Below are 15,812 nucleotides of genomic sequence, written 5' to 3' on the forward strand. Positions count from 1 at the left end.
TATATATATATATATATATGGGTTTAGTTTTGTGCTTCGAGCCTGAGTGGGATTAAATTATTGCCTTTTTTTTTCGCATATTTGGTGCATTGACGGTGAGGGGAGGCACAAGCGATTACGTCTTTACTTTTTCTTCAATTATATTACTGGTGGGCGCGTTGCAAAGATTTTGGGGCTTTTTTGATTTTTCCCTGCATGTCTTTGTGCGACACGTTTATATCAGCTTTCTGCCCCCCGCTGGAGGGAATTTGTGGCATACTCGTTTACAGGCGAATTGGAAATGTTTATGGTGGGGGCATTGACAGACACAGCATGTTACCAGCTCTCAAGCTGGGTCCGCGGTGCTGACATGGGGATGTTTTTACTGGGCAGTTCGTTGCTTCTTGGCTGGTCCGGGGATCCAAAAGCAGAACAAGTTTATTCCAATCGTGCGACACGTTAAATATTAATTTCTGGTCATTGGCTTGTTTTATGGGATTCGGTTTTTGCCAGGGAAAAAAAAAAAAAATTGAGTTTTTTTGATCCCCACCGTGGCTCAACGAAGTGCTGTTTTTTTTTTTTTCTTCTTCTCTTACCAGTCGTAGTAATTACACCTCAATTGTGCAGCTCTGGTAAGCGTACGAAGGAATTCAGCAGCAAGGATAACCTTACTCCGCGGGCAGCCACTATAGAATGGCTCCAACACCTGCCCTTCCGGCCCGTAAAACTAAGTAACAACTACTCATCGGGTTTGAAGCATGAACAGCAGGCGCTTAGATTCCTCTCTAGCAAGGAGTGCTAGACCCTGGCACCACGTTGAGGTGGCCGGCTGAGCCAGGGACGAAGTGCTGTCATGTAAGGTCTGCTCATCTCTGCGCAGATGTTTTTTTTGTTTTTTGTTTTTTGTTGTGTGTGATTGTAGATTCCAAAAGAACAATTTTGGGGAAGAAAGGCTGCAGAGGTCAAGTGTTTCTAGGCTTCCATGATGCAACAATAAACAAAAGAAACACTGCCTATTTGTAAGTTGTACTGCCGTCTTATGATGCTGGTTTGCCGATATGCGCCATGGGCACAATTGAGGTCGTTGAATTGTAATGTTTGCTTGGGGCATAATTTCTACCTTTTTTTTCTGCTTTTTTTTTTTTTGTTTGTTTGTTTGTATTGAGCATAGAATTATATATTTTTTATTTTTGTTTTTCTGTTGTTGATAGTTGCGGGGTCCCGTGATTTTAATAAATATGGCCTTGCGTCCCACTAAACTAGATGCGGTCTGTGAAGAGGTTCATGGTGAATTTGCATCGTGTGGAATTGCAAGTTTACAGGAGCTCTGCCAGCAGGTGAGGCTGCTGCGCGCCAATGTAGAACGCCTTGCATCCGAACAAATACCGTCGCTCAGTCTGGACATAACAGCGCTTCAGGAGCCTCACCTGCACCTGCCGTTGCATACTAACTTTCATATGGGCATGCAGGAGAAGAAACCGACACCAGGAAGTGTCATCTTTGGTGCTGAGTCGCTCCTTTCACACTGCAAAAGGCTCACTGCAGACTGCACACGTGGGTCGCACAGGCTGCCCGAGAAGGAACGCCCCACACAAATGATGTACGCGGTGGGGTATACCCCTCATTATCCCAACAGGAAAATGCCTTCGTACAATTCAACCAAATACACTGAAAGAAAAAAGATAGAAGAAAAAAAAGATACAACATCGTACACTCCCAGCAACCCCTCCCACCCCAACGCCCAAAAAAGCTTTAATCATTGTACGGACCAATTGAAGATAAACCAACAAATTAACCCTCATATCGCAAATAACAAACAAAAAACAACACTTGAAAAAACTCAAACAGAACAAAAAACAGAGCCATTTGGACAGGCCGCTGCAGATGACAAACCATCACCATTTGGACAGGCCGCAGCAGGTGACAAACCACCACCGTTTGGACAGGCCGCTGCAGATGACAAACCATCACCATTTGGACAGGCCGCAGCAGGTGACAAACCACCACCGTTTGGACAGGCCGCTGCAGGTGACAAACCACCACCGTTTGGACAGGCCGCTGCAGGTGACAAACCATCACCGTTTGGACAGGCCGCTGCAGGTGACAAACCATCACCGTTTGGACAGGCCGCTGCAGGTGACAAACCATCACCGTTTGGACAGGCCGCTGCAGGTGACAAACCATCACCATTTGGACAGGCCGCAGCAGGTGACAAACCATCACCGTTTGGACAGGCCGCAGCAGGTGACAAACCATCACCATTTGGACAGATCGCTGCAGGTGACAAACCATCACCGTTTGGACAGGTCGCTGCAGGTGACAAACCATCACCGTTTGGACAGGCCGCTGCAGGTGACAAACCACCACCGTTTGGACAGGCCGCTGCAGATGACAAACCATCACCGTTTGGACAGGCCGCTGCAGGTGACAAACCATCACCATTTGGACAGATCGCTGCAGGTGACAGACCACCACTATTTGTACCGATCGCTGCAGGTGACAAACAACCACCATTTGGACAGGCCGCTGCAGGTGACAAACAACCACCATTTGGACAGGCCGCTGCAGGTGACAAACAACCACCATTTGGACAGGCCGCTGCAGATGACAAACCATCACCGTTTGGACAGGCCGCTGCAGGTGACAAACCATCACCATTTGGACAGATCGCTGCAGGTGACAGACCACCACCATTTGGACAGGCCGCAGCAGGTGACAAACAACCACCATTTGGACAGGCCGCTGCAGGTGACAAACAACCACCATTTGGACAGGCCGCTGCAGGTGACAAACAACCACCATTTGGACAGATCGCTGCAGGTGACAGACCACCACTATTTGTACCGATCGCTGCAGGTGACAAACCATCACCATTTGGACAGATCGCTGCAGGTGACAAACCATCGCTATTTGGACAGGCCGCAGCAGGTGACAAACCATCACCATTTGGACAGGTCGCTGCAGGTGACAAACAACCACCATTTGGACAGGCCGCTGCAGGTGACAAACAACCACCATTTGGACAGGCCGCTGCAGGTGACAAACAACCACCATTTGGACAGGCCGCTGCAGGTGACAAACAACCACCATTTGGACAGGCCGCTGCAGGTGACAAACAACCACCATTTGGACAGGCCGCTGCAGGTGACAAACAACCACCATTTGGACAGGCCGCTGCAGGTGACAAACCATCACCATTTGGGCAGATCGCTGCAGGTGACAGACCACCACTATTTGTACCGATCGCTGCAGGTGACAAACAACCACCATTTGGACAGGCCGCTGCAGGTGACAAACAACCACCATTTGGACAGGCCGCTACAGGTGACAAACCATCACCGTTTGGACAGGCCGCTGCAGGTGACAAACCATCACCATTTGGACAGGCCGCTGCAGGTGACAAACCATCACCGTTTGGACAGGCCGCTGCAGGTGACAAACCATCACCGTTTGGACAGGCCGCTGCAGGTGACAAACAACCACCATTTGGACAGGCCGCTGCAGGTGACAAAAAACCACCGTTTGGACAGGCCGCTGCAGGTGACAAACCATCACCGTTTGGACAGATCGCTGCAGGTGACAAACCATCACCGTTTGGACAGGCCGCTGCAGGTGACAAACCATCACCGTTTGGACAGATCGCTGCAGGTGACAAACCATCACCGTTTGGACAGGCCGCTGCAGGTGACAAACAACCACCATTTGGACAGGCCGCTGCAGGTGACAAACCATCACCGTTTGGACAGGCCGCTGCAGGTGACAAACCACCACCATTTGGACAGGCCGCAGCAGGTGACAAACCATCACCGTTTGGACAGGCCGCTGCAGGTGACAAACCATCACCGTTTGGACAGGCCGCTGCAGGTGACAAACCACCACCATTTGGACAGGCCGCAGCAGGTGACAAACCATCACCGTTTGGACAGGCCGCAGCAGGTGACAAACCATCACCATTTGGACAGATCGCTGCAGGTGACAAACCATCACCGTTTGGACAGGCCGCTGCAGGTGACAAACAACCACCATTTGGACAGGCCGCTGCAGGTGACAAACAACCACCATTTGGACAGGCCGCTGCAGGTGACAAACCATCACCATTTGGACAGGCCGCTGCAGGTGACAAACCATCACCGTTTGGACAGGCCGCAGCAGGTGACAAACCATCACCATTTGGACAGATCGCTGCAGGTGACAAACCATCACCGTTTGGACAGGTCGCAGCAGGTGACAAACCATCGCTATTTGGACAGGCCGCTGCAGGTGACAAACCATCACCATTTGGACAGGTCGCAGCAGGTGACAAACCATCGCTATTTGGACAGGTCGCTGCAGGTGACAAACCATCACCGTTTGGACAGGCCGCAGCAGGTGACAAACCATCACCGTTTGGACAGGTCGCTGCAGGTGACAAACCATCACCATTTGGACAGGTCGCAGCAGGTGACAAACCATCGCTATTTGGACAGGGAACAGGGTTTGATGCGTCTCGAAACACTATGTTTGCGAATGCGCCTGGTGTTTTCCAGGTGTCGTTTGGAAAGCCATCGACGACTTTTGCAACCACATCCTTTGCTGCTGGTGGCGGGTTTGGAGCACCAAGTGCTTTTGGTTCTATTTTACAGAATGTTCATGCTACATTGCCTGCTGGAAGCGCGTTGTCTCATATTGGAAGTGCCTTTGGTTCTCCTGGAACGTATTCTGGCGGTGCGTTTGGTGGAGCAGGTGTAAGTGGTCCGGCAATTGGTGGTGGTAAGCTATCTGCATTGGAGGGAAGTGGGTTTGGTCAGGCTTTCAGTGCTTTTGGTAATCATGCATCAACTGTGTTAGGAAGTTTTGGTCGGAAAGAAGGTGAGGGCACCTTTGGTGCTGTGGGAGCCCATGGGACGGGTTCCGCCACCCCGTTTTCAAAGACCAGTACCACATTTCAATCTTCTTCTTTTTCCAGTATTGCGGGGAACTACAAGGCTGCTCCGCAATTTAAGAGTGTTTTTGGTCCTCATTGATATGCGGGTTTTTTTTTTGAATCTGAATTTTTGCTTGTGAATGATAATCAATTAATTTTAAGTTCTTTTGGGGATGTTTGTGCAACCTTGCTTGCTGAAAGCCATTTTTTTTTTTTTTTTTTTTTTTTTTTTTTTGGCTCAAGGAATAACATTTGGGCATGTCGGATGAATTGGGTGAACTGGAATTAAGGGAACTTGAAGAGGGGGATGTACCGAGTCTTTTAGATCTTCTCAGGCACCTGACTGATGCACCGGCTGTGACTACATCTGCGCTGCGGGCAATTGCCGAGGCACGTCGTCAAGCCGGCATGGTAACAAGGGTTTTTATTCACAGACCAACAAGGCGCGTCGTAGGGACTGCATCTCTGTTTGTTGAACCCAAATTTTCGCGCGGTGGAAAATCTGTGGGACACATTGAAGATGTCGTTGTTGATCCCTCATATCGAGGCAAAAAGCTTGGGCAGGCTCTCATTGGTGACCTTTGCAATATTGCCCGTTCACGGGGCTGCTATAAAGTTATTCTTGATTGTGCAGAGGCAGCGATAGAGTTTTATAAAAAGTTGGGGTTTGAGGCTCGTGAAAGACAGATGAGGCTTGACCTGTAGGGTTATTATTTTTAGTTTATGTGTTCTATTTACATTTTTGATTGGAGTGAATATTGGTTTTGGCTTATATATGGATGCACTTTTGTGTTATTCTTGTCACTTAGTATATTTGGCTGAGAATAAACGCTTCAATTTTTTTCTTTTAAAGAATAGCAACCATGCAGCAGCAAGGATATATTATTGATGGCCAATACCGTGTAATCAAGCTTCTGGGAAGTGGGGCCTTTGGGGATGCGTTCCTGGTGGAACACATCAGGCTTAAGTCTTTATTTGTCCTCAAGTGCTCAAAGTCGGCGAAAAGTAACGATCTTGTCCTTGTAGAGGCAAAAAACATGCTGTTGACTACGAGCGACCATGTCGTTCGATGCCATAGAGCATGGATTGAACCATTGGATAATCGATGCTACATGCTGCTAGAGTACTGTGACGGAGGGGACCTGGAGGATTACCTTGGCCTCGCCTTTCCTTTTTCGGAGCCTCAACTGATTTCGATGTTTGCACAGTTGTTGCTGGGGCTTGACCATGTTCATCTGAAGCACCTCATTCACCGGGACATTAAGCTACAAAATCTCTTGTTGCAGCGTTCCACTGGTATTGTAAAGATTGGTGATTTTGGCCTAAGTAAAGCCCTTCAATTTACAGATGAAGTCTCTGTTACAAGTTTGGGAACACCACTGTACTTCTCTCCAGAGGTCGTGTCTGGTTTGGAGTATACCAGGAAGACAGATGTTTGGAGCATGGGCGTGGCTTTCTATCGACTGATGACAAATGAGCTTCCATTTCCAGCAACCAGTGTGGAAGAAGTCTGTGAATATCTTGGAAAGATACGAGCAGTGCATCCATGTCGACTGAGGGAAGGCTGTTACTCTGAGGAACTTGGAGATTTGGTAATGAAGATGCTAACTAAGAGTCGTACCAAACGGCCCACAGCAAGGGAACTACTTGCACTTCCCATTTTTGCTCCAGTGCTTTGCTCATGGCCATGGCAACCCCCTCGTCTTAAGGGAACAAGTTGTCTCTTTGTCTGTCGGCCGCATTCCAGTGTTAACGTTCGGTCTCAACCATCGTTGAAGGCTGAACGAATTGGAGAATTTGCATATGGCGATCATATATTTGTGAGCTGTGAGCATCTGAAGAATGAGGAGTCGACGTGGTACCGCGTTCTATATCCACTGGAGGGATATTGCATCACAGCTACAAATAATGGCAAACAACTTTTTCAGAGGGTTGATGATCCCACCAGGTGCTCTCCGATCTCTTGATGAAATACATATATATTCCGTCTAACGCCTCATTTCTGTGAAGGTCGGGGTTGGGAGACGTGGCGTCGTTTTTTTCTTTTTTTTTTTTCTACTCATTTTGTTTTTCTCTCCCCTCTCTATTATTATTATTATTATTATTATTTGACTTGCAGGTATTATTTTCTGTTGTTATTTTTTGCCGATTCTTTTGGGCACCACTGGGAGGAGTCTTCTCTTTTTTTGTGCGCGGAGCGATAAGAGGGAGATGGTGCAAATAAAAAGGTTTATTTGGGGATTATATGTGTATAAATAACTGTTTCTCATTATTATTATTATTATTCTCAATGGGCAGCGGTTTGTGTTAAGGATGCTCTTTTGGCCTGAAGAGTGGTCGTGCAAACTTTTTTTCTTTTTTTTTCTGTGCGATGCTGTTTTTTGATTTTTTCCAGCCACTCCGTGGCTTTCCGCAACATTTGTTCTGAGGGATGTGCCGTCGGTGGTTTGGCCTTGCGCTGTTCCCGAGGGGACTTCGGCGCTTGTCAGGGTTTGGTAGTGTTCTCGGAACGGGAACCGTGCCGCATGAACTCATGAGGACGCTTCAGGAGGAGCTGAAGGAGGAGGAGCGTCGAAGGCAGGGAGGCATTGGGGAGGCGCTGCGAAATTGCATTGGGCAAAGTGAATTGGACCACCTCGAGAGCCCGGAAGCCGACGCCGCACAACGCCGAAAGCTCGATTTGATGGCGGAAAGCCTCTTTAGCAGGCTGCCATTGCCAGAGGACCCTATGAAGGCTGCCTTAGCCCCCACGGAGGAGGAGCTGAAGAAAAGAGAGGAGTGCGAGGTGCTCAAGGAGGCAGTGCGGGAACAGTACATGCGTCAGAAGGCGTCCAACGCCGCGGAAGAGGCCAGGCTTTCCAGAGCAATGAAACGCTACGAAGTGGTGGCTGAAAGAGGAGCGAATTCCGACATCCCAGAACATATGAAAACTCCTGGTGAAATGAACGAGCTTCGCCAGGAGATTGACAACCTGAAACACCAACTCGCGAAGCTTGAAAAACTCTTGGACTCCAAGGTCCGCGGTCAATGCACATAATTTCCCTTCTTAGTGGTGGTGCTGTTTCCTTTCCCTCTGTGTTCTCCGGGGGGTTGCAATGTATTGTTATTATTTGCATACTTCCCCAGCTTCTAATGAGAATGATGTTTGTCATTCGGTATCTGCCAAATCCAATTTCATTTTTCCCTCCTTTTCTTCACTTGTTGGTTTTATTGTTTTCTTTCTTTGGAAACGTCAGATGCCATTATTTCATAGGCTCTTTGTGAGCGGGGCGGACCTGCGGGGCTGCCACACGGCTTTTTCTAGCAACTTCACACAACGCAGGTATTGGGCGAAGCCAAAGAAGCGTCCGAAAGTTGGTCAGGGGTTTCATGAAAAGGCGCAAAAATGGCGTGATGAGTTTCTTCTTGACAGGCACCGCATCCTTGCCGACAGTCTCCGGGCGTACGTGGAATTTAGTGCCTCGAAGCGCACAGAACCTTGGGACACGCGTTTTAGACCTTTTGACCGTGTGGAGAAGGACGGCGTTTACGTACTCATGCGGCACCTAATGGAAGACAAGTTTCAATTGTGCAACTACCACCACCGCCCCGTGAAGCGATTGTTTTGCAACGTTGGGCTCTTGGGGCCGCAAGTAACAACAAAGGCGCGTTGGAAACCTTATCGCTATGCAACAAATCCTGCGAATACTTCAAAGGCGGAGAGGATTTTTCAGAAGGACAAGACTCTCTATACGCACGGCCACAATGATTAGACTGCAGGTCTGCCAAAATGTAGGATTTATATGGATGCTGCCAAAAGAGAGAGAGAGAGAGTTTTGTGTGTGTGTGTGTGTGTCTGCGCGTATGAATGGCCATAGGCCTCCCTACAAAAAATGCGGCTTCTCATGACGAGACGTGAGAAGCTGCGAGGTGGATGTTCAACTTATTGCACTGACGGCACTTTTTTTTTCTTCTCATGCTATCTTGTTTACTTTGTTCTTTTCTTCAGTTTCTCTCTTTTTTTTTTTTTTCTTCTCCCCTTTGTGTGCAGTCAGATGGGTGGTCCAGCCAGAAAGAAGCCGCGGATGGAGGAGGTTCCACCTCCAAAGGCACAGGGCCGCAGTGATGATGAGAAGGGAGCGACCAGCAGCATTTTAGATGATTCTTTGTGTGCCATGGAGGAAAAGGGGGCTGCGGGTGAAGAGGCCGTTGCGTGCCCCTTCACCGAGTCGTGTGCGTCCGACGAGGAAAATGAGCTCTTGGCAGAGGGCGAAAAACTGAGCGGAGCCGCGTTGAAAAGGTTTCTGCAGCGCAACTTTATTGACTATATAGATCAGAGGAAACCATTCTTTGCTGAGTTGGAGGAAAAAAACACGCGGGAACATTCCTACGGAGAGAAATAAACAAAATCAAGGGAGGGGGAAGAAAAAAAGAGGGCTCTACCCCCTCCCACAGAAATACACACACAATAGGTACTCACACTGATGTTCTCTACCTTGCCACACGAAGCTCACTTATAATATTAAAGTTTATGTGTTCGGCTCTGCATGTTTTTAAACAGTGGAACTTATCAGCCGTTCTTTTGTCTCTTTTTGATGTTTACTTGACGTTGATGGTTTGGATCAAAACTGAACGTAACGGCAATTTCTCCCATGCAGCAGAGCACTTAAGGGCAGCGCTGGGAACAAGAATCACACCTGTTTTTGTGTACCTTTTTTTTTTCTCGGAGAAGTTTTTTTTTGTGTGGATCACCGTTTGGCTGTGGCTCATGATCCCCGTGGGGTTTGCCGGGGGGCGGTGAGGGGCGGCGATTGGGGAGGTTGTTCCAGAAATGTGGCAGTGCAGACTGTGCCGGTGACGCTGTCGTTTTTCTTTTTTTTTTTTTTATTGAATCGTCAAATGGGGTTGAACTCCGAAGGAATGTACTCTTTTTTATTGCCGCGTCATATATATGAGGCACACACGGCTTGTCTGCGCCCGGGGTGCGGCATGAATTACTCGAATGGTGCATTACGCTTCCTTTTGCTGTTGCGTTTTCGACTAAACATCCGCATGACATTGGCTGTCATAGCCGTTATTATTATTATTATTATTATTATTGGCTGCTGCTGTTGTTGTTATTTGGATAAATCTAATGTAATCACCCCACGTACACATAAAATTGAAAAAAGAAAAAAAAAAGAACAAGAGGAAGAGGAAGAGGGAGAAAAGCAAGCATGTCTTTGTCGCTCGCAGTAAAACCTGCTGGAAGCGCTAATGGAGGAGATTCATGGTTTCTGTCTGGCCACAACAATGATGTGTTAGGTATTGCCACTGACGGCAGCGGTGTTTTTGCCACGTGCGATGTGGAGGGTGTAGGGCTGTTTTGGAGGCATGATGTTTCTCTCCATGATGGCGGTCCAACCCATGTCAGTAGAATCGCCACAGATGGCCCTGCGATTGTGGATGCCTGCTTTTTCCGCCTTACACGTCTTTGCACGGCTCAGGGCGATGGTACTGTTGGCGTATGGAATGTTGAGACGGGGCAGCGAGAGCATTCATTCTGTCGGCTCTCTGGTCGTGGGAAACCCATGAATTGGACGGTTTTAAATGCAGTGACGGTGGCGAATGATACTTCCATTGTTTTTGGTGGGGATGACGGCTTTTTGGTGTTGGGCGATTTCAAACAGAAGAAAAATGGCGCAACAATTAATCTACGCGTGCCAATTACTTCAATTGCGGCTTCGGGTGACTCAATTTTTGTTGGTGACGTCCTTGGGAATATTCGCTGTTTTGATGCCCGTACGATGAGAAGCCTCTACAGCCTCAAGGGGCACAGTGACGTTGTGAATTGCGTGGCCCTCAACGTGGGTGCCACCAGCATGGTGTCCTACGGCATGGACAACTCGCTTGTTTTGTGGGATGTCATGCCATTTGCAATCAATACGAGTGATCGTCTGCTTCATCGCATCGAGGTGCAGCAGGGTGAGTCGCGCACTCTTTTGCGCTGTGGGTGGTCCCGGAATGACACCATTGTGGTGCCCGCCGGGGATGGGCACGTTGTGTGCGTAAGTGCGTTGAAATTTGAAGGGGCCCGAGCGACACTTCCCGTTCGCCATCGCGAGGACTCCGTAAAATCTGCCGTGTTTGTTGGCGATGATCTCGCCGTTAGTTCTGCTGGAACCGAAGTTATCCTGCAAAGGGCCTAGAGGCAAAAAAAAAAAGGAAAAAAAAGGTTGATGGGCAGAGAAGAAACTGTTCTTTCAATCCATTTGAGGGCCCCGCACATATCCCAGCAAGCAAAAGTAAAATAAAAGTTTATTGTTGTTGTTACTCCTTCAACTTCATTCTTTTTTTTTCCCCCCTATTTGCTTTTTGTTGTTGTTGTTGTTTTTTACCCCGCCGTTTTTACATCCATGCACACTTGCAAATACAGAAGTATGTATGATCAAATACGATATTTAGTCGTGTTTTTTTTTTCTCTCAGAACTTCTGCTTTTAACTTGTGGTGAGAGGTTATGGGAAGAAGACCCCGAGCCCCAAAGCACCTTCTTAGCGCAGAGGATGCCCCACTGGGAACCTTTGCTGTAATTGATCCTTTTAGCAGAATGCTCTTTGTTCCACAGGCTTCCATGTGTGATACGCACGCAATGCACAGGCCAGGGGTGCCGTCCCTGTGTCGGCTTCACATGGAGGGCCGCTGCCGTCAAGGAATGTCTTGTTACCAGGCGCATGCTGACGTCACTGTCGTCAATCAGCTCCGCATGGCTGCGCTACGGGAACCGACGTGTTGTGCAACTCATGGCGCGAGAAGTGACGCTGAAGGTATCGCAACTAATTTGGCAATTATTGTAGTTGGGAACGACGACCCTGAGGAATTCCAGAGAACAACGTTAGCGCACATAGCTGTGACTAAAGGATTTAGAATCCTCCTTCAAAAGCAGGCTGCTGAGGGCGGAGTGGCTGAGCCAAACGCTGTTACGGTGACAGTGGACTCGCTCTGTCGTCTACATTACTCGGGCCCCTGTTGTCGTTTTGGCCATGAGTGTAATTATGTTCATTTGTGTCGCGAGCTTGTCGCAGAAATACACAAGCGAAGAAATGAGAAATCCGAGCCCCATAATCGAGATGAGGTACCGCAGCCAACACAACCGTCCCCCACTGGAGCCCTCACCACCTGCTACTCACCCCCGCGTTCGAATACCAAACTTTTAACACTGGGGCCGGAAGCGGATTGTTCTATAGGTGTCAGTCCAGTTCAATTCTTTTCATGTAGCGGCAATTTTTTAACTCGGCCGATGGCAGCTGGAACGGTGTCACTATCGGGTTCCCCCAAACTAGGCACTTCCCCAGTATTGTCCCGCTCCTACAATTCGACATCTTTTGGCATTGTATGGCGGCACAATCCGTATGGAGGGGGTTCATCTGCTTCTTCTGTGGTTGAGACGTGAAGTTTGCTCTTTTTGCATGCTGTAGTTAGGGAACATACGTCATATATCTATCTATATCCCCATCTATCTATCTATTTATTTAACTATATCTACATTTATATTTATTTAACTATAAGGTATTCATTTTTGGCTTGTTTCAGTAGTCAGTGAATTGTACTTATAAATTTGAGGGATAAGGAGGTGCGAAAAATAAATTCTTGTCATCTGGACGAGAGACTGCTATTTTTTTGTTTTTGTTTTTGTTTTTTTGTTTTTACTTGAAGTTGTCGCTGCTCTATGCAGCCTGTCATGCAAAGTGTCTTTTGGTATTTCTCTTTATTCTCTAATGATACTTCTCTTTTTCTTCTTGCCTTTATTTCCTATTGTTGTCGTTGTTGTCGTTTTTATGGTTATTATTTTTATGTCTTTTTGTCTCTACAAAAGAGGGGAACTCCGCATGGCTTCCTTGGACTCATCTTTCAGGCTGGGCTGCTCGGACCCTGAAGCAACGCCCTCGTCACCACTGCGGCTTATAGGAGGACAACAGCGGGGCAGCGTGGAGCCCCCAATGCTTTTTCTGCAGCTCAGGCATCTGAAAGCACATGCAGCCGTACGTGTCATTGAAACCGGGAACTACAATGATCAAGAACTTTCCTCGCCGTATTCTTCACCGAAGAAGCCTCAGAAATTTTCCTTAGGACGGTCGTTCCGCTCCGTAACCTCTTGTCTAGTCTCCAAAGTGGTGATTCCATCTCCAGAGGAACGGTACGTCGCTATAGAGCAAACATCAGAGCACACGGCGGCGTTTGTGGTGCGGTACCCGCAGAGGCGAGCACGTGCTGGGGGAGCGGCTGAAGAAATTGGTGATGTCATACTGAGCTATCCGCTCACAAAGTTGGTGGATGTCTCTACCTTTTTTCTCCATGAAAAGGGTTTTTTTACCTTTAATACGCAGCCGGGGGCATTTGATTCTTCTCATGCCGCAGAGAATACTGTGAGGACGAAAAAAAAAGGGTCGAACGGTGCGATCTTGTCATCGTCGTCGTCGTCTTCGTCATTCAGCCCAAATGGGGATGTTGGCTTGCAGCTGGTTTTCAAGGAACCGCACGTTTCTTCTCCACCGGCGAAGGATAATTTCCAAAGGGTCGAAATGCAATTTGCGTCGTCAAGAGAACGTGATGTGTGGCTGCACTGCCTCGAGGAGTTTTACGCTTCATTTCTGCTGGATTCCGTTCGAACAGGCAGCGAGGTCTCTCTCACCGCTCCAGAGGTGAGGGGGCTCATAGAAGAAAGCACGCGACTGATGCAGCAGAAGCCAGCACCTGCTGTAATTGAGCGCTATATCGATTTTTTTCTTTTTTCTTCGTGTCCTGAGGAAGCTGATGGAAAGCAAGAGGTGAGGAACATCAACCCCAAGGACGTTCCATGTGGGGGCATTATTCGCATTGACCTCGGGGATAATCAATTTGAGACCCGACGATTTGCTTACAAGAAAATCACAAATCGTTCACATTTGAGCAATGGGAATTTGGAGGAGGGGGAGGAGGAGTACCTCGTCATTTGCCCAACCACCGTCTCGCAGCGCGTACGAAGAATCCGCAAGCAAAAGGTGCCGACTAGGAAGCTGCGGGTCGTGGTGGAGGAAGAAGACTTTGGTAACACGTTTTTTCTTGAGCAGACGACAGAAGCCACGGAGGCACACAGGGACTCTATCTTGAGTGTCTGCCAGAGCAAGTCCTGTAAATTCCATTCGGGAGTTGTGGTGTCAGCGCCACGTGGCAACAGTGACTTTGCCATCACTGAAACAATTGAACTTCATACCAGTGGATTTTCGGAACGTAATCGATGGCTTAGATGGTTTGAATTGGTGCTTGGGAAACCCGTCATATATCTTTCTCGTCTCCGCGAGGAGAAAAAGACACTGGAGATGATCCTCAACCCACGCCAGAGGGCCTCATCGCTCTGTCTGGAGTATTCTTCCCCGCCTTTTACTGATGACGGCTGACGGGAGCTCCTTGTTGTATTATCCGGGAGCGAGTGGGTGTGTAGTATACTTCTGCCTCGTGTGGCAGCGAAATGTTTTGACGAGATGGAAGAGAGGGGGAGCGTTTTTTTTTTTTGTTTTCTTTTTTGTAGCACTTGGGAACGACGGCGTTAACGGCGCTTGAAAAGGACCCCTACACGCATACACACACGCAAAAACGCAAAAACAAAGAGGAGGCAATTATTTATGGTTTGCAACGAACAATTTTTTGTTTTTTCTTTGCTTCTTTTTTTTCTCTCTTTGCTATCTCAGCACGGAATTTCATTTATATTTATATATTGACATTTTATCGATATTATTATTTTTCCTTTCCCTTGTGAAGCCTCAATTTGTTTGTGTGCCCTACACAGGATGCATTGGGAATGGTCCGAAGTTTCTCTACTCCTTATATTTTATTTTCAATTATTTATTTTTTTTTTTTCTTCTTCTAACTCCTTGTGTTTTACCCCGTTGCACCTGAAATGCAGGATACGTACGTCTAGAGAAGCAACAGGGAGCAAAAATAGTTGTATTTTTTCTTTTTTTTTTTTTCCCCTCCCCTCTAATTTTTGCGGATTGCCAGATATATATATATATAGAGAGAGAGAGAGAGGAGGAGGAAAAAAGAAGATACGAAATATATAAGCAATTGATAGGACGGTGCTGCCACAATGAAGTTTGGAAAACGGTTTCAGGAGGAGATGGTGGAGCAATGGCGGGAGTCGTACGTTAACTACAAGGCACTGAAGCAACTCATTTACCACTCGGAGTTGAGTGGCGTTGAATTTAGCCGTGATTTTTTTGCCATGGTCACAGAAGAGTTGGAGAAGGCAGAGGGATTGTTTCAGGACCTACTGGATGAGCTACAGCAAAGTCATGATGAGTTACTTGAGCAGGATCCGGACCTGCCCGTTATGAACCCAATACGTACTTTGCGCTTTTATCGGAAGCGTTTACACCGGGACACACGATCCACCAATGGGAGTGGGGATTCGGAGGTTTTTGATAGCTCCAGGGCCAGTTCCACGGTGGATCCCGAGCCGGGCAGAAGAGGATGCATTCCCTCTGTCGTCAAGAGCCTTTTCCTGCTGATCATCGGGGATTCCCATAAGCGGGCGTTTGACGAGCACGCCCCAAGGGCCAAGTTTGCGGAGTGGCATTCGAGTGCTCACAAACTGCAACACTTTGCGGAGTTAAACTTGGAGGCCGTACGTAAGGCGGCAAAGAAACTCAAGAAACATCGACGTCGTGAAGGGGATTTCACAATTGCCATTGAAGCCGAAATCAATCGCTCCCGTCTTGTGACGCTTATGCCTCGGCTGCGCTCTCTGATGGCGGATATAGACTCAGATTATGAACGCAAGTTTGGAGATTCACTGGATCAGTATAAAAATGTGGCAATGCAGCAGGCGTATCATGCGAAGTGGCAATTTGTGTTTCTTTCGGCTGCTTTGTTTTGTCTCCTAATGTTTTCTCCCATCTTATCGGAACACCCACCGGCACACAACTGTGTGGCTCT

The 15,812-nt window shown here is 47.9% G+C and overlaps 10 protein-coding genes across 10 annotated transcripts, besides 15 other annotated features; all 10 read left to right on the top strand.

Moving 5' to 3' along the window:
- Window positions 1-19: part of a microsatellite that runs on past the window's edge.
- Window positions 1-10,015: part of a sequence feature (heterozygous, non-Esmeraldo-like haplotype) that runs on past the window's edge.
- Window positions 551-819: a mobile genetic element.
- Window positions 1,101-1,137: a sequence feature (T-rich).
- Window positions 1,151-1,171: a sequence feature (AT_rich).
- Tc00.1047053511671.60 (surface antigen 2 (CA-2), putative) lies at window positions 1,218-4,982 on the top strand (the record flags this gene model as incomplete). The annotated part of the gene is made up of 1 exon (XM_808423.1): window positions 1,218-4,982. One exon carries the CDS (start codon window positions 1,218-1,220, stop codon window positions 4,980-4,982), a length of 3,765 nt encoding a protein of 1,254 aa, XP_813516.1.
- Window positions 5,087-5,117: a microsatellite.
- Window positions 5,141-5,587, top strand: Tc00.1047053511671.70 (acetyltransferase, putative; the record flags this gene model as incomplete). Its single annotated transcript, XM_808424.1, has 1 exon — window positions 5,141-5,587. The coding sequence occupies one exon, from the start codon at window positions 5,141-5,143 to the stop codon at window positions 5,585-5,587; it is 447 nt and encodes a 148-aa protein (XP_813517.1).
- Tc00.1047053511671.80 (protein kinase, putative) lies at window positions 5,746-6,849 on the top strand (the record flags this gene model as incomplete). Its single annotated transcript, XM_808425.1, has 1 exon — window positions 5,746-6,849. The coding sequence occupies one exon, from the start codon at window positions 5,746-5,748 to the stop codon at window positions 6,847-6,849; it is 1,104 nt and encodes a 367-aa protein (XP_813518.1).
- Window positions 6,967-6,991: a microsatellite.
- Tc00.1047053511671.90 (hypothetical protein, conserved) lies at window positions 7,314-7,919 on the top strand (the record flags this gene model as incomplete). Its single annotated transcript, XM_808426.1, has 1 exon — window positions 7,314-7,919. One exon carries the CDS (start codon window positions 7,314-7,316, stop codon window positions 7,917-7,919), a length of 606 nt encoding a protein of 201 aa, XP_813519.1.
- On the top strand, window positions 7,978-8,634 carry Tc00.1047053511671.100 (hypothetical protein, conserved; the record flags this gene model as incomplete). The annotated part of the gene is made up of 1 exon (XM_808427.1): window positions 7,978-8,634. One exon carries the CDS (start codon window positions 7,978-7,980, stop codon window positions 8,632-8,634), a length of 657 nt encoding a protein of 218 aa, XP_813520.1.
- Window positions 8,755-9,264, top strand: Tc00.1047053511671.110 (hypothetical protein, conserved; the record flags this gene model as incomplete). The annotated part of the gene is made up of 1 exon (XM_808428.1): window positions 8,755-9,264. The coding sequence occupies one exon, from the start codon at window positions 8,755-8,757 to the stop codon at window positions 9,262-9,264; it is 510 nt and encodes a 169-aa protein (XP_813521.1).
- Window positions 8,822-8,898: a sequence feature (T-rich).
- Window positions 9,936-9,961: a microsatellite.
- Window positions 10,016-10,477: a sequence feature (areas merged during assembly that could not be assigned to a particular haplotype. This can correspond to areas where the two haplotypes were merged or to regions with more than two copies in the genome that were merged during assembly.).
- Window positions 10,078-11,049, top strand: Tc00.1047053511671.120 (hypothetical protein, conserved; the record flags this gene model as incomplete). The annotated part of the gene is made up of 1 exon (XM_808429.1): window positions 10,078-11,049. The coding sequence occupies one exon, from the start codon at window positions 10,078-10,080 to the stop codon at window positions 11,047-11,049; it is 972 nt and encodes a 323-aa protein (XP_813522.1).
- Window positions 10,478-15,812: a sequence feature (heterozygous, non-Esmeraldo-like haplotype).
- Window positions 11,359-12,291, top strand: Tc00.1047053511671.130 (hypothetical protein, conserved; the record flags this gene model as incomplete). The annotated part of the gene is made up of 1 exon (XM_808430.1): window positions 11,359-12,291. One exon carries the CDS (start codon window positions 11,359-11,361, stop codon window positions 12,289-12,291), a length of 933 nt encoding a protein of 310 aa, XP_813523.1.
- Window positions 12,336-12,378: a microsatellite.
- Window positions 12,516-12,538: a microsatellite.
- Window positions 12,592-12,701: a sequence feature (T-rich).
- Tc00.1047053511671.140 (uncharacterized protein) lies at window positions 12,617-14,275 on the top strand (the record flags this gene model as incomplete). Its single annotated transcript, XM_808431.1, has 1 exon — window positions 12,617-14,275. One exon carries the CDS (start codon window positions 12,617-12,619, stop codon window positions 14,273-14,275), a length of 1,659 nt encoding a protein of 552 aa, XP_813524.1.
- Window positions 14,700-14,735: a sequence feature (AT_rich).
- On the top strand, window positions 14,965-15,812 carry Tc00.1047053511671.149 (sodium/sulphate symporter, putative; the record flags this gene model as incomplete). The annotated part of the gene is made up of 1 exon (XM_808432.1): window positions 14,965-15,812. A coding segment is annotated over one exon (848 nt), but the record flags the coding sequence as incomplete, so codon positions are not given.

Source organism: Trypanosoma cruzi, genomic scaffold (assembly GCF_000209065.1).
Source record: "Trypanosoma cruzi strain CL Brener 1047053517153 genomic scaffold, whole genome shotgun sequence".
Classification (NCBI taxonomy): Eukaryota; Euglenozoa; class Kinetoplastea; order Trypanosomatida; family Trypanosomatidae; genus Trypanosoma; species Trypanosoma cruzi.